This window comes from Vicugna pacos, chromosome 7 (assembly GCF_048564905.1).
Source record: "Vicugna pacos chromosome 7, VicPac4, whole genome shotgun sequence".
Taxonomy (NCBI): domain Eukaryota; kingdom Metazoa; phylum Chordata; class Mammalia; order Artiodactyla; family Camelidae; genus Vicugna; species Vicugna pacos.
In genome coordinates this window covers 13,668,307-13,683,920 of record NC_132993.1, presented here as the reverse complement: position 1 = coordinate 13,683,920, position 15,614 = coordinate 13,668,307, and the positions used below count along the sequence as shown (strand labels likewise).

Here is a 15,614-nt window from a genome sequence, read left to right as displayed (position 1 = left end):
ATATTAATTTTAAGATTTATGCAAATAAGTCATCCCATCCCCATCTTTCTTAGATAAGCAGTACTATGATTTGCTTTAACACTTTGCCTTTTAAATTTTACTTATGTACTAGAGATCTCTCCGTAGCAATGTATGTAGAGATACCTCACTCCTTTTTGCCATATAATGTGGAGATGTAGTTTTAGGTGACCTCTTTATAGAGGTGATAGTTAAAGCTGAGGGAGTGGATGAGATCAATCCCCTCACCAGATCTAACAGAAATCTACAGAATCTGAGGAGGGAGAGTAGTGGTGGAAACCAGAAAGTCAATCTGGGAGATAAGAGGACCTGGAAGTATCAAGGAATCTGAATGATTTCTAGGAAGTAAGAGTCAGTGGCATCAAATGAAAGGTTGAAGGCAAGAGATGAGAAAAGGCAGTTTCTGGTTTATGGATATGTTATCCAGGTATTTAGAGTTGGGCTAATGTAAACCACTGACTGAGGGGAAGAATTTTTTCCCCAACCATACATGATATGAGGACTGCTTATACATTGTGTAACTTTAGTCTGTTCTCAGAGGTTAGTGCCACCATCTACACAGTTATACAAGCTGGAAACATGAAAACGGACTCTTCTTCACCTCCCATATCCAGTGCATCCTCTAAACCAGTCAGTTTTAATTCCCAAATTTTCATTCATCTCCACTTCTACTTACTGTCATCTAAGCACTGAAAAGGCCTCCTACTTAACCCTATGCAGAAACACTTGCCCTTATTCTAATCTCATCTCTACATTGCAGGGACAGTGATTTTAAGAAAGCACATCTGGCCACGTCACTTACTTAAAAGTTTTTAGGGACTTCTTCAGACAAAGACCAAAACTGCCCCGTGACCCTGCTTGACCTGGCCCCTGCCTGCCCTGCCGCTGGCTCCTCCTTGTGCCGCTCTTCCCCTTGATCTCGCCCTCAGTCACACTGCCTTTCTCTCAGTTCTTTGAACCTGCCTTGTTCTTGCAGGAGGCTTTTGTACATGCTGTTCTCTTTGCCTAGAAGACTTTCATCAGTAATCAGTGACTCAACTTTCATATCTTGATGCAAATATGATCGACTTAGAGAAAGCCTTGCCTGGGTAATCGCTCCTCTCACTTTTCCCAGCCTTTCAGCCCCTGAAATCAGATCACTTTCCTCCATCATATGTGCTTATACCTTCTTACACTTTCCCTGTATGGCATGTGTCAATTTTGTAGTTATATATTACTGTGATTATTCCAATACTATTTGACTGCTTCACGTTTGATCTTCACAATCACTCAGTAAAGTCCATGTTAGTACACTTATTTTAAATAAAGATGGGCATTCTGCGTATCCTGCCCAAGACTACTCATCTGGTAAGCAGGGAAACTGGGATTTGAACCACACTTCATCCGTGAGACTAGCTGTCATAAGGGCAAGGGCATGTTTGCCTTTTCTGATTGTTGGATCCTCAACACTTAGCACAGTGCCTGGAATATTTGATATTTTGAACTGAGGGCAATGTCCTTATATTTCCACTTTATATATTTATAATTTAAAACATAATGTCAGTTTAAATTTATGAACACTGTTAAGAAGATAACTGATAGAGTTCAGTACTGTTGGTGTATCATTTCTGTATGATTAGCCATGTGACCACCTGTTCTTTTTTCCTCAGAAATTGATGTGACATATTCTTTTATTAGGTGTGTACAAGCTGTGAGGACAATGCGGAAGCTAATGGGTTTTGTGTAGAGTGTGTTGAATGGCTCTGCAAGACATGCATCAGAGCTCATCAAAGGGTAAAATTCACAAAAGACCACACGGTGAGACAGAAAGAGGAAGTCTCTCCAGGTAATAAATTAGTGTTTAAAATCTCGTTTTTATCTTTCCTTCCCACACTGACTTGTCTTGTGATGCACTTGTTTTGTGATGCTCTTGTCTTTTATACAAGGAAGTCTATATTTATAGTTGAATTTGAATATTTATAAATACCAGGAAGTTTGAATAGATATCAAATTCTGCTGTATATTTATACTCACAACCCTCCTCCTATAAATCTCTTAATTTGATGTGAAGGTACAGCAGATGAAAAAAAAAGTTGCTTTTTAAAACTAATATTTCTCTTATTTTTAAGATGATATGGGTGGACTTAAGTTTTACAACTCTTTTCTTATAGTAAACCTGTTTCCTGATATTTGTTATATAGATAATCAAAGAAGCTTTGCTTTTTATGTAATTATGCTTTGATTTTTATTGTGTTGCTTATTATGTAAAGTTTACTAATACTTTTTTATTATAGTAAAATATGTGTAACTTAATTCGACATTCTGACCATTTTCAGGTGTACAAGTCAGTGGCATTAATTGCATTCAGAGTGTTATGCAACCAACACCACTGTCTATTTTCAAAACTTTTTAGCACCTCCAAAAGAAACTGTCCCCGGTAAATAAAGACTTCCCCATTCCCCTTTCCCCACCAGGCCCTGCTAACCTCCAGTCTGCTCTCTGTCTTTATGAATTTGCTTATTCTAGACATCTTCTGTAAGTGGAATCATATGGTATTTGTCCTTCAATGTCTGACTTATTTCACTTACCACAGTGTTTTCAGGCTTCATCTATGTTGTAATATTTAGCAGAACTTCATTCATTTTTATGACTCATTAATATATTTTTGTTTAAAAATTAACTCACTGCTTTTTATTTATTGAGTCGACCAGTGTCTGTATGCTTGTTCTATATTCTAGAAACTTTACTAGGTTAAAGAGATGAAAAGGTGATTAAGACACATACTTGCTACCCTCCAGGAGTTTAGTATGATGAAGACTGTGAACAAATTAGCAATCATAGTTGAACCTCGTAAGGTTTATGGGAGCACATGAAAGGAGAACCACACTCAGATTTGGAGATTTACATTAGAGGCTAAATCTGGAACATCAAGGATGAACAGAATTTCATCACATAAAGGAGAAGGGTGGGGAAAACTGAAGCACATGTGCAAATTTCCAGAGGGGGAAAGTTGAATTTAGCTGGAAATTAAGATGCAAGAGGAGGATAGTGAGAGATGAGGCTAGGAGTCTTGAGACATAGGAAAAGGGAGATATAAATTTCTGAGAACACTGATGAAGAAGACAGAAAAGAGAAGAGGCCAGGTAAATTTAATAGATTAGTGCTAGAAAGACTTCTGTTTTTCTGTGAAGGTGGCCATCTATTGAAAAAAGAGAGCAGAGGAAACAGGACCAAAAGTAAGGAATTCAGAGGATATTTGAAATAATTCCAGTTGAAGGAGAGCTCTAGCTTTGGAAACAGGACTGCTTGGTAGTGTCAGGGTTACATTTGATATAGTCCTTAAAACCTCCTGTGTCAGTCCTTAGGAGTCTGATGTGGTTATAGAGGAGAATTGAATTAGTTAGAGTTGGGGTTTAGCTGGACTGATGTTCAGAAGCTCCACGGGGTAAGAGATGCAGATAATGGCATGTATTGACATGAAGAATTTGGGGGTTTTAACTGTATAAAGGAAATAAAATTGATAGTGTCTGTCAATAGGGTGAAAGAAATGATTACGGACAAGAGATACCAATGATGTACAGTAAGAGTAGTTAACTAAGAATTGGAAGGTTAGAAGGTAGAAGTTACTAGAGTGGGGTATTTGACTTTATGATTATAGAAATGGAACAATTAAGGACAATTAAAAAATCTAGGGTGGGACCATGATCTATAGTAAATGGAATAAATAGCCAAAGTACAGTTCTCCGGAGATGAGAAAGTCTGAGAGACTTGTCTTTATGTGGTACTCTCTGTGGTCTTACAGATCATCCAGGATGATGATGAGATTTAGGACTAGGAGGTGACTATGAGTCTACATTCTTCATAGATAAAGGATGTCTATAAATGATGTCTTAAGTATCTAAACCAGAGTATCTATAAATAATCATTCCTGCAAAACAGGCACAAACCAGGATGTCTCAAGCCAACTAAGGATGTATGGTCACCCTGCCTACTGTGATGCCCAGATGACATGAACCTCAAGAAGGGAGCTGGGAGCTATGACAGTACTAATACTGAACCATTTTTGTGTTGCTGGAATTAATTCCTTTAGGTCTTGATGTGTCCTGCTTTTAATATTCTTTTAATTTTTTTCCTTTTTTTAAAGTGAAGTATAGTCAGTTAATATTCTTTTAATACATTGTTAATTTTCTCTATCTGTTATTTTCCCTTTTTTCATTTAGAATTTTATGTATTTTTTACCTTTTTGCTCTGGCTAGATAGTAAATTACCTTTTTGTTTTTATCTTGAAAGTTATCTAATTATCCTCTCTATACTTTTTAGTTCATTAATTTTATTTTTAGTTCCTCTCAGCTTAACTTAGTACTTTTTAATCAGTCATTGCATTTATTTGTATTCTAATTTTTCCATTTGACATTGTAACATAAGCTTTGCCCAGTTTTATCCCCACTCTGGATAGCTATCAAGTGTATATGTGGATGACTACAGTGCAGTAGTGAACATTTTATGATTATCTCTGTGTTACTAGGTATACTCTGTTAGGATTTTTGTAAAAGTGGAAAAATTATTTCCCTACTTTGGCAAAATAATAGGATACCCCTTTTGTACATTTTTATTTGATTTTCTGCATTGCATTTTAAAAAAATCTCCCTCATTTGGAATAGAAAACATTCCAGTTGGTTCACACTTACTTATCTGTGCTATTAAGATTTCTCAAGACTAAAGCTCAGGGCCCATGAAGCATCATTTTAGCTACACACTTTCTTTTTCTCCTGAATTAATTTGAATTTTTATACTGGAAAGTGAAAAACTCATTTATAAATATAAATTTCCTCCTGAAGTGCAAAAAAACACTTAATATTTTATTATCTGTAGAACCTAGTGGTAATGAAGGTGTTGATGAAACTGTAGCTCCTTTTATCTCAATGTATTTGAATTTAACTGAACAATCTGATAGTTATTTACCATTCAATTAAGTTAATTTTCTTCTTTTTTGCCTTTCATTGTTTCTGCAGAGGCAGTTGGTGTGACCAGTCAGCGACCAGTGTTTTGTCCTTTTCATAAAAAGGAGCAGCTGAAGCTTTACTGTGAAACATGCGACAAATTGACGTGTCGTGACTGCCAGTTATTGGAACATAAAGAGCACAGGTACCAGCATCTTTCATTGTCTACATAGATTGATGCTGTATGAGGACTAGACGACTGCTGGCATCTCAGCCAAGTGTCAATCTGCAAGTAATATTTTGTTTGGCCAGCAGGATGTTGGCCTGTTTCAGGATTTTTCATCTTTGGCACTGTTGACATTTGGAGCCAGGTAATTGTTTGTTGTGGGGGCTATGTGTATTTTATGGTGTTTAGCTGCATCTTTGACCTCTATTTACTTGATTCCAGTAGCATTCTCCCAGTTGTGACAACGAAAAATGTCTCCAGATGTGCCAAATGCCCTAGAGAGCAAAATCACCATGAGTGGAGAAACACTGGCCTACATGCTTTGTAAAAAGAATATATGGAATTAGTTGCTAGTGTTGTAAATGAGGAGATTTTACATTAAAAAAAAATTTTGATCTTTAGTTTGTGTGTGTTTTGAAAATAGAATCTGTTGTAGCACTGGGACCCATATACTTTCATGTCAACACTTGGCTGGAATTGACTTTTAAAATGGGTATGCTTTTCCTAATTCATCATAATTCCTATCAAAGCTTACTTTTAAATCTGTCCTCCATAGTTGGCAAATAGTCCACCTGAGTTGGCAAAATCTGACTTAAACAGTAAGATTCTGGTAAACTGATAGAAATATAATTGATTAAAAAAAGTCTAGGCTCCCAACAATGGCAGACTAGGTAATTTGGATCAACTATACCAATGAGGGTAACTAGAAAACATGGACAGAATATAGAAACCAATAAAATATTTTAGAGCTTGGTAAAGAATTATTGGACCAGGATTAGGTTGGAGTGGGGACAGAGAATGGTACGGGCTTTTTCCCCCTTGAAGCATTTGCCTAAAAATTGAGGGTTGCTTTTAATAAGCTAGTAGAGCTGAAAGACGGGGATTGGATTTCAGGGATCATAGGGGTTAAAGGCTTCTCCTTGCTTTGAGCTGGGATCTTGAAAGTCTGTTATGATAAAGATAAACTAGCTAGTAAATAGTTCCTCATAGGGCACTAAAGCTCAGAATCAGATCTTCTCAGTACCCAAAGTTGGATTAAATTGAAATCATACTGCTGGTGCCCCAAGATACCTGGTAGAAAAAAGTGTAAATCCTCTCTGGAGGAAGAAAACATCATCCTAGACCTCAGATTTATCCAATAATGAATTGTGCAAAGTGGTCCAGCACACAATTAGGAATAACCAAGTATGCTAGGGGATAGGCAGTGGGAACAAAGCTTAGCAGATACAGCAAACAGCATAAAAAGTTCTTCAAGGATACATCTTACTATATTCAAGATGATAAGTGATAAAATGGAAAATTTGGGTGGAGAACTGGAAACTGTATAAAAGAATGAAATGGAAATTCTAGAACTGAAAATTACAGTAACTGAAATTAACTCAATAGAGGGTTGAACAGCAGATTTGACATACCAGAAAATGAGAATTAATGAACTAGAAGAAAATGAAGAAAACATCAAAATGAAGCACGACAAACAGAAAGATGGAAAGTGGAAGAAGGATCGAGACGATGTAACACAGGGTGTAACCGGGGTCCAAGACAGAGAGAGAGAGAGAAGGGGAAGGAAGCAACATCTGAGGACAGAATGTTAGCTTTGTAATACTGAAGAAAGACATCTAGCCCATATCCAAGAAGCCCCCAGCAGGATAAGTAAAAAAATAAAGTAATATTTTTGAAGTATGAAAAGAAAATAACTAGAAAACTAAAATTCCATACCCAGTGAACAAAAGATTAATGAGAAAGATGTTTTCAGACAAAATATACAGGGGGAATATACCCCTGGAAGCACACTTCAGGCAGGAGAAGAATGGTATGTGATACATGACGGAATGAAGAGCCGGTAAAATGATACATCTGAGTAAGTCTAATGAAATGTTGTGCTTGTGTGTGTCGTGTGTGTATTATATATCACACAGCGGATGTGTTAGGAGGGTATGGAATTCACGTTCTAAGGTTCATGCATAGTTTAGGAAATGGCTAATAAACTACAAATTAACCTTAGATAAGTCAAGATATGCATTTTCTAATGTATGGAGTAGTCACCAAAAGAATAGCAAGAGTCAGTATGACTCTCAAGATAACAGGGAGGAAGTGGAATAATTCATAATTAATCAGTCTAAATACAGGCCAAAAAAGATAAAAGGAACAAAGAATAAATAGAGTTTCATAAGACTTGATAAATTGGTAAATCTATAAATATATTTGTAATTATAACAAATGTGAATGGATAAAATATTCCAAATCACAAGATTTGAGGCTGAAATGCTACTTGTTTTTTTATTAAGAGGACCCTCTAAGTATATAGTGATTCAGTTATACATATATATTCTTTTTCAGATTGTTCTTCATTATAGATTATTATAAGATATTGAATATAGTTCTCTGTGCTATACAGTAGGCCCTTGTTATTTATCCCAAGTCAGTTTTCTAAAATTTGTGTATTTTATGATACTATTGCTTCAAACTTTATCACATGCAAGGCATAACATCGAGTTTTGTCCTCGCTTCCCACTTCCCCATTTATCTTTAAGGCATGCATTTGTTAATGTGACCTTTAGCACAACTACCTATTGTTTAAAAGTGATCTGCAAAATATGTATTTACAAAAGCATCAAACTTTCATAATTATGAAATTGCAAAATAGTTAATAAATGTACTTAAATGTCTATGATTACTTTTTTCCAGGTCTGCCAAAGGAGCCCTTTAAGCCTGTAAAACTATGAATGATGAATGTGTGTCTCTCTCAATTTTTCAAAATAACTTAAAGAATGTCCATGAGTAATATCTGAAAAGTCTCCCTCCTTCTTAAGGGATAATTTTGAGAGGAGGAGAAAACTTGCTTTCTAGGGATATATTTGGCATTTTTTAAAGATTATTATTTTTATCTTTTATACTCATCTTAAATAGTTTTCTGTTAGTTATTTGTGTGCTTTGGGGCTTTTCCTCATTTTAGACAGATATTTGTGTGAAATAATTGGCTTATTTATTTCATCAGATATCAATTTATAGAAGAAGCTTTTCAGAATCAGAAAGTGATCATAGATACCCTAATCACCAAACTGATGGAAAAAACAAAATACATAAAATTCACAGGAAATCAGATCCAAAACAGGTAAATTTATATTCATGGTTTTATTTAAGTCATCTTTATATAATGTGTTAAGTATAGTAACTTTTAGAACAGACATTTACTTAACCCATGGTGAAGTACATCAGTGTAAGCTGTCAGGTGGATCTAATAACACATAGTTGATAAGATTTTTTCAGAAACTTTTTGGATTTCTGAAAACTTTGGATTGGAAAGTATATTCAGCCATGAAATTTCAAAACTATTATGGTAATAAGCTACATTTAGTAACAACTCATTTATCTGGTAGGTTTTAATAACTTATAATTACTTGGTGTTTTCTAATTTTTGAAGAAATGCCAGGATTTTGAAAGAAAAGAAAATCAACTATTTTTGCTAGTCTTATAAAAAATTTTGATACTTGATTATGTAAATAATTAATTACTGTTTTAAGGATGGCTGAACTTTGAGATGCCTCCTCTGGGCTGTCATCTTTTAAATGCAGTGAGGTGGAGATCTCAGGACACTAGAAGACAGGGATTGTCTGTTTTGTGTGCCTTTTATTCTTTGTAAGATACAATACTTAACAGTCTCTACATATTACCTGTTATACTTTCTGTTCTCCAAGGAAATAAATCATCAGCTGTCCAAAGGCTCATGTCTTACAGTTAAGTGATTGGAGGAGCAAACCGCTAACCTCTGCAAGGAAGACAGAGTTTGTCTAGTCGCCCCCTTTGTTTTGTTTTGTACACAAAAGTAACATGTCATTGACTTAATAGATCAAAAGATGCTTATTAGTAAGAGATCCCTTGCAGGGGATCTGAGTGTTTTATATAGGGAAAAGTTTGTCAGACTTTTGTAGTTCATCTTCCTTAAGATCAGTCATCACAATCTGTCGTTCATCATTTTGGAACATGGCTAGGCTGGAGCATTTGATAGTTTTTTCCAAAGAGTCCCTTGGTTTACCTGATTTCCTTAAAAGAGATTATAAATGTAATTTAACCTTTTCTTGATGCCTTGGTATTATTATTATTATATCTATTATACATTGTGCTAATAACAGTTTTATTGTGTGTCTTTCAGTTTTTATTATTTTGTTATCAGCTCTCATTTCGTTTTACCTCTCTCTTTCACGTAAGAACTGTAGTTAACCAAATACTATTTTCTTTACCATGTTCTGATCACAGTAGTATGGTTTGCTAAATTGATGTCATTGATGGGTTTAGAATTTTTTACATCTGAATAACTGAAAATTTGAATACTTACGGAATGATGAGGAGCGATAATTATAGGCATTTCTACCATCCAATGGCAAACAGTAGCTACTGTAAAATAACTAATTTTATGTAGAAGATCTACTCTTGATGAAACTCTTTTGACTTTTTTCTTACTCTTTCACTACGTATATGGTTTGTGGCCATGAGCAATGGGCCAAAGTTTCCTTTTTTTTAACCTATGGATGTCTGTTCTAACACCATTTGTTGAAAATACTATCCTGTTACTGGTGAATTGCCTTGGCACCTTTGTAGAAAATCAGTTGACCATATATGTGTGATGTTATTTCTGGACTCTATTCTGTTCCATAGTGCTTTTCTTTTTTGCTGATACCTCACTTTCTTCATGACTATAACTTTTCATAGTAAGTCTTAAAATCAGATAGTGTGAATTTTCCAAATTTGTTTTTAGTGGTGTTACCTTATTTTAGTGATTTATGCTCTTTTTACAAAGTGATACATTGTTGTATGGAAGGATTTTAGTTTTTGATTTATGGTAAGAATTACAGTGTCTTTGGATTAGATGTTGATTGCTCATATCTTTATAGCCTGCCTGATTATGGAAGGATTAAATTTACTGGACTGACTGGCTTTTCTATTCATTCATTTTTATGCATGTGCAAACATGGCATTACTTATCCCTTTTTCATCCTGTTCTGCCATCATGAGGATTTAAGTTAGGGTTTTTGTTTGTTTTTTGAGGTTTGGTTTCCAGACTTAATCTGGTTTTCTTGATTCTCTAGCTAATATTGATGTCAAATAATTATCTTGAAGAATTTCCAACAGAAAATAAAGTTCCCTGCCCTTTTGATCTTGAGTTTTGGAGTGTATCTATGGGAGAAGCAGACAGAAGAAATGAAGCTTTTTATGTATCTCATAATGTTTTATGGTGGATGCCCCATTTCTCTTTTTCTGCTTCTGTAAGATATTCTGGTTTGATGCTATGCATTTTTTTCCCCTGTACATCTTGATCATGAGAACAGCATTCCCATTTTCTCCAGTCAGAGGAGAAAATGTATATGGTAGTTGATAAACATTAAGTAGTTACTTGGCTACTTCTTTCAAGACAAATATGTTATTAAAAGTAGCAAGCAACTATTGTTGTCTTTTGGCTTCTATTTAGATACAATGAATACTGTAGCAGTTCAGATGACTAAGATAAGAATGACACATTTATACTTTCCTACTTCTTAGTTGAAGTGAATACAGTAGAACTCATTCAGAGTCATGATTTTCCTTATCTTGTTTATAAATTATTTTTTTTCCATCCTTTTAGGCTGAGAATTTTTCCAGGTGTCATCATATTCTTTCCAAATAATACTTTCTTAAACTGTATTCGTTCTCTTGCAGTTTTATGCATTTTGATTTTAAGATTGAATTACGTGACTGTGTCTTTCAGAAGAATTGTATTTCTGCTGTCTCATCTTCAAGAAAATCAATTTAAACTGAAGGACCCTTAGAAATAGATGAGCTTCTTAAGAGCTGAAAGCATTTTTGCGTTTTTGTCTAATTTAGACATTCAAAAATCAGTCTTACGTATAAGACAAACCTTCTGCCTTAGGTTTTAGATTTTTCCCCCTTTTGTTTAATTTTCAGGATAATTGAAGTAAATCAAAATCAGAAGCAGGTGGAACAGGATATTAAAGTTGCCATATTTACACTGATGGTAGAAATAAATAAAAAAGGAAAAGCTCTACTGCATCAGCTTGAGGTAAGTTACTGTTAATGGGACACTATGTTGTAGTGATTTAATGTAGTGTTTTCTCATGTATTTGTGAAGTTGAAATCACAGCCTTTTTCATATAATTGTTTCCATTTATGATTCAAGAATATTTCTTCTCCATGGGACACTATGTTGTAGTGATTTAATGTAGTGTTTTCTCATGTATTTGTGAAGTTGAAATCACAGCCTTTTTCATATAATTGTTTCCATTTATGATTCAAGAATATTTCTTCTCCATTCCCAGGTTTTCCTTTTTGCAAGGCTTTGCTTTATAGCTGACAATTTGTGGCTTTATAATACACTAGGACTGTCTTAATCCTTATTTTCTACTTTACATCCCAAAGCATTGCTTATAAGGAGAAGCTTCGTAAATGTTAAAGAGATGAATCATTTTAGAAATTCATTGAATTGACAATTTTGGGTCACCAAAGGAGTGCAATTGAGCAAAATTTTTCAGAAAGATACACCAAGTTAGCTGTATTTAGTTTGCAAATATATACATTTAACCTTATGGGGAATTAAGTAAAATAATGTGCCCACAACATTTTATAGCCTTAATTGTGAAAGCAATACTCAGGGAGAGATGCTCAAGGCAGTTAGAATAGTTGTTTCTCACTGTAGGGAAGAAAAATATTACTGTCTTAATCAGCTTTTGTCCACTCATGAAGGTCAAGATCCAGAGTCAGTGTTTGACTCAAATAAAATGAGGTTACAACTTCTGCATGATATATCAACATAACATTAAATGCAGGATATTTTAGTAGCTTTTAATGTATTGTGACAGAAAATATTTAACAGTAAAGAAGCAGATTAAGAATAAGAAGAGAATAAATTAATTCTGATATGTGAGGATTAAAAAAAGATTCCTAGAAATAATTTAGTTCAACCTCTTTATTTTATAGTTGACAAAAATTATAAGGTCTTTTTCAGAAAGTTCTGTTTCTCTTGGGAAAGTATGGTCTTTCCCATGGTTTATACAGGAAACAAAGACCAAAATAATTCTCTGTTCTTCTAGAAACAAATAGTAAAAAAGTATTCTTTTAGTAGAAAAGTATTCTGGCCAGGAGGAATCAGACCCGTAACTATTTTTTCAAGGTCCTGTGATTTTTTTTTTTTTTAAAGATGCTTTTAAGCAATTTTTAAAGTTTTCAAAGCTCTGCTTAGAATCAAATGTTGTGTAGTTTTGATTTCTTAGAGATGAATAGTGCATACATTGCTGTGGCTGTTTCCAAACTTCATGGTAAATAAGAATCACTTACAAGGGTTTTTTTTTTTTTTAACTCAAGTTAAAGAACAAAAGATGATCAGATCCCCAAACCTCTAAGGGATGAACCTGGTCATCAGTATTATTTTAAATCAACTTTATTGACTAATAATTTTTACAGTACCTTTTAAATATGCCTTTCAGTCCTCGTACTCATTCTCCTGGTTCACAGCCTTTAAGGCAAATGAAGGTAGCCAATATTTTCTAAGACTCCAGAGAAATAAGACCAAATGTAGTTACCATACAAGCCCAAGAAACTTGGGCTTCAGGTTCTCAATTTGCAACCTCCCTAAAAGTCAACAGAATTTCTATTCTTTCTTGGATATTTACAAAGAAACATTTAGTTTCTAACAGAGATCAGAAATAAACTAATAAATTATCTCTGAAGTTAGACATGAAAGTCACTGCGTTTTTTTCCCTTCATTCAGTGCAGCACATGTGTATTTTCCAAATTTGAAACTAACTATGGCCAGGATCTAAGTTCATTTTTTTCTACTGAGAATATAATTCTATTGTGTAGTTACTTTTGAACTTTTCTTTAGAACCAGTAGAAAGCCCTCTTCTCTCCCCCGTTCCTTGTCAGAAAGAGGAGATTTTTGGATAGGGACATTTAAAATAGCCCAAGGTCAGTGGGTTTTTCCTCCACTTTTGATAAACTTGTGTTCTTGCTTGTGTACTTCCTTAAAGAAATTCTATATTCTACTTTTATGTAACTTTTCTGAAACTGCATTGGTTCCGTTAGTCACTATATCAATTTATTCCCAGGGTACATATTTTCAACAGACTAAAATTATATGCTTTTTTTTTTAAACCACATGCAAAACCTAAATGTTGTCTACTGCATAACTCTACTAGATTGCTGTATGATGTAACTATTTATTTGTGAGAATTGATTTAATAGGTATTACCTGTATTATAGCTAATCCACAGTTTTGTACCTTGTTTGATATTGGAAGATGCGTGAACAGAGACCTAAATCCCAGAATTTGTAAAACCAGACCAAGGGCCATGGGGAGAAGGGGTGGGCAGTATAGACAGTGGTGACATTGGCACCAGGGGCAGTTTTTTGCTTCAGTGAGAGTGAGCCTTTGTGCTAGGGGGTAAACACACTAAGTATTTTAAGTTTCTGTCACTTGGGTTCTTAGGAGTTGTGGTTATTCTAATCTGGTAATCTGAAAATGACCATTAAAATGTGTTAAATGCAGAAATAATTTTGAAACCATTTTCCTTTCAGAGCCTTGCAAAGGATCATCGCATGAAACTTATGCAACAACAACAGGAAGTGGCTGGACTTTCTAAACAGTTGGAACATGTCATGCATTTTTCTAAATGGGCAGTTTCCAGTGGCAGCAGTACAGCATTACTCTATAGCAAGCGACTGGTAAGACACTTAAGTTATGGCACTTAACATGCTGTCAAAGTACAGAGGGAAACAGTGGAGTCCGTTATTAGATTGCCTAAAATTTAGACATTTTCATTAGTCTGTGCTTAAATGCGTTTTACTTATTTCTAATTTTAATTGATCAAAATAGTTTGATTTTTAAAATATTACTTTAAACTGCTGTGATTTAGATATAACTTGCATTTTAATCTGCCATCATCACTCCTATTTTGTTCTTCTCCAAGTTTTCTCAGTCTAGTGACAACTGAACTTATACTAACAATAATGATGATAGTAAGCATTTCCTGATTACCTGTAGAGTGCCAGACACTAAATTTAAGCATTGCTGTGTAATATTTAACCTTTGACATCATTTTTATAAGGTAGAGATCCATTCACATTGTATGGGTGATGAAACCAAGGCACAGAGTTAAGTAACCTGCCCAAGGTCACACAAAGTGCCAACTTAGACCTGAATCCAGAGACCATGTTCCTCTTGTCAATGCTACATTGTTTACTCTGTCAGTGATACATTGTGCTGGATATTTCAACCCCACTTGCTGCAGACAAGTGGCTCTGATTTGATGAACTACTTTGAGAATAATCTAGAACCTTGCTCCTGGAAGTGTGGTCACTGCATATTAATCACCCAGGGATCCTGGTTCAGTAGACATGGAGTGGAGCCAGATTCTGTAGTTGCGACGAGCTTGCAGGTGACACTAATGCTGCCGGTCTGCAGACCCGCCGATGGGAGCAAGGGTCTAGAAGACACTTAGCCACAAAAGTCACACCACATAAAAGTGAAGTGGGAGTTTTTAAAACGTTTGTCTTATTAAAGATTCCACAGAGATTTCTACTTGGAAATCAAATTATGACATCCAAATCTGTTTTCTGTTAACCCACTCCATTTTGTGGAAGAAATTTTTTATAACCATTTCACAGTCAAATACTCTACCTCTGGGCTATACCCCCGTTATGACCATTTTGAAATAAGGAAATGTACTTCAGGATAAACATTTATAAACTAGGTTCAGATATTGAGTGACTTACTAGAAAACAAATTAGTAACTATTTCTAAAACTATTCCTAATCATGAATTGTATTCAATTCTTAAATTTTTTTCTCTGTCATAATTATCGATGGTGTGTTCTCTCAGTCTTGAGTCTTTTTTCTTTTTCTTTTTACTGTTTCATTGGTCTAATGAAAAACAGCTTATATATATATATAGTGCATACCTTCTCTGTTACTTAAACTTTCCTGTAAGTCAAACAAAACAGGGATCAAAGGAGAAAGTGAGAATCATCTTTTTTCACTTAGACCCATAATGAATACTTTTATTTGTATGTGTGTAAGAAGCATATTATTCACACAATTAGACATCTAGTCAATCTCCCTTGTCAGTTTAAGAATTCGTTTTCCTAATTTTATTCTGTGATTTTGTTTGTGATTTATAATATGGAGAAAACAATAAAAAAATAGAAGATGGGGTTACTTAATCTGCACAATGATCTCTTGAAATCCGAGAGAGGGAGGTCATCCTCTGTAGTATACACAGGAGAAAATGGGCACTGTGAGTCATGTGGAACCAGCATTACTAGATTCCTGATTGACTATGTCATGTTTTTTAATTTTTAAAAGTCTCTGGAATCCAAGCGAGCCTTTATGCACACTAGTAGCAGATACAGCTAGTAAAAGAATTTGCCTGTAATGCATGCAGAGTTGAGGCTTGTGATTACTTTTAA

The 15,614-nt window shown here is 34.7% G+C and overlaps 1 protein-coding gene across 2 annotated transcripts in view; it reads left to right on the top strand.

Moving 5' to 3' along the window:
• TRIM24 (tripartite motif containing 24) overlaps window positions 1-15,614 on the top strand; it is an 88,713-nt gene that overhangs the window by 35,505 nt on the left and 37,594 nt on the right. For both annotated transcript variants that reach the window (XM_072964371.1, XM_072964370.1), the window contains exons 3-7: window positions 1,696-1,843; window positions 5,010-5,142; window positions 8,159-8,275; window positions 11,101-11,215; window positions 13,726-13,872. In XM_072964371.1, coding sequence (XP_072820472.1) covers window positions 1,696-1,843; window positions 5,010-5,142; window positions 8,159-8,275; window positions 11,101-11,215; window positions 13,726-13,872 — 660 coding nt within the window. The remainder of the gene's footprint in view (window positions 1-1,695; window positions 1,844-5,009; window positions 5,143-8,158; window positions 8,276-11,100; window positions 11,216-13,725; window positions 13,873-15,614) is intronic.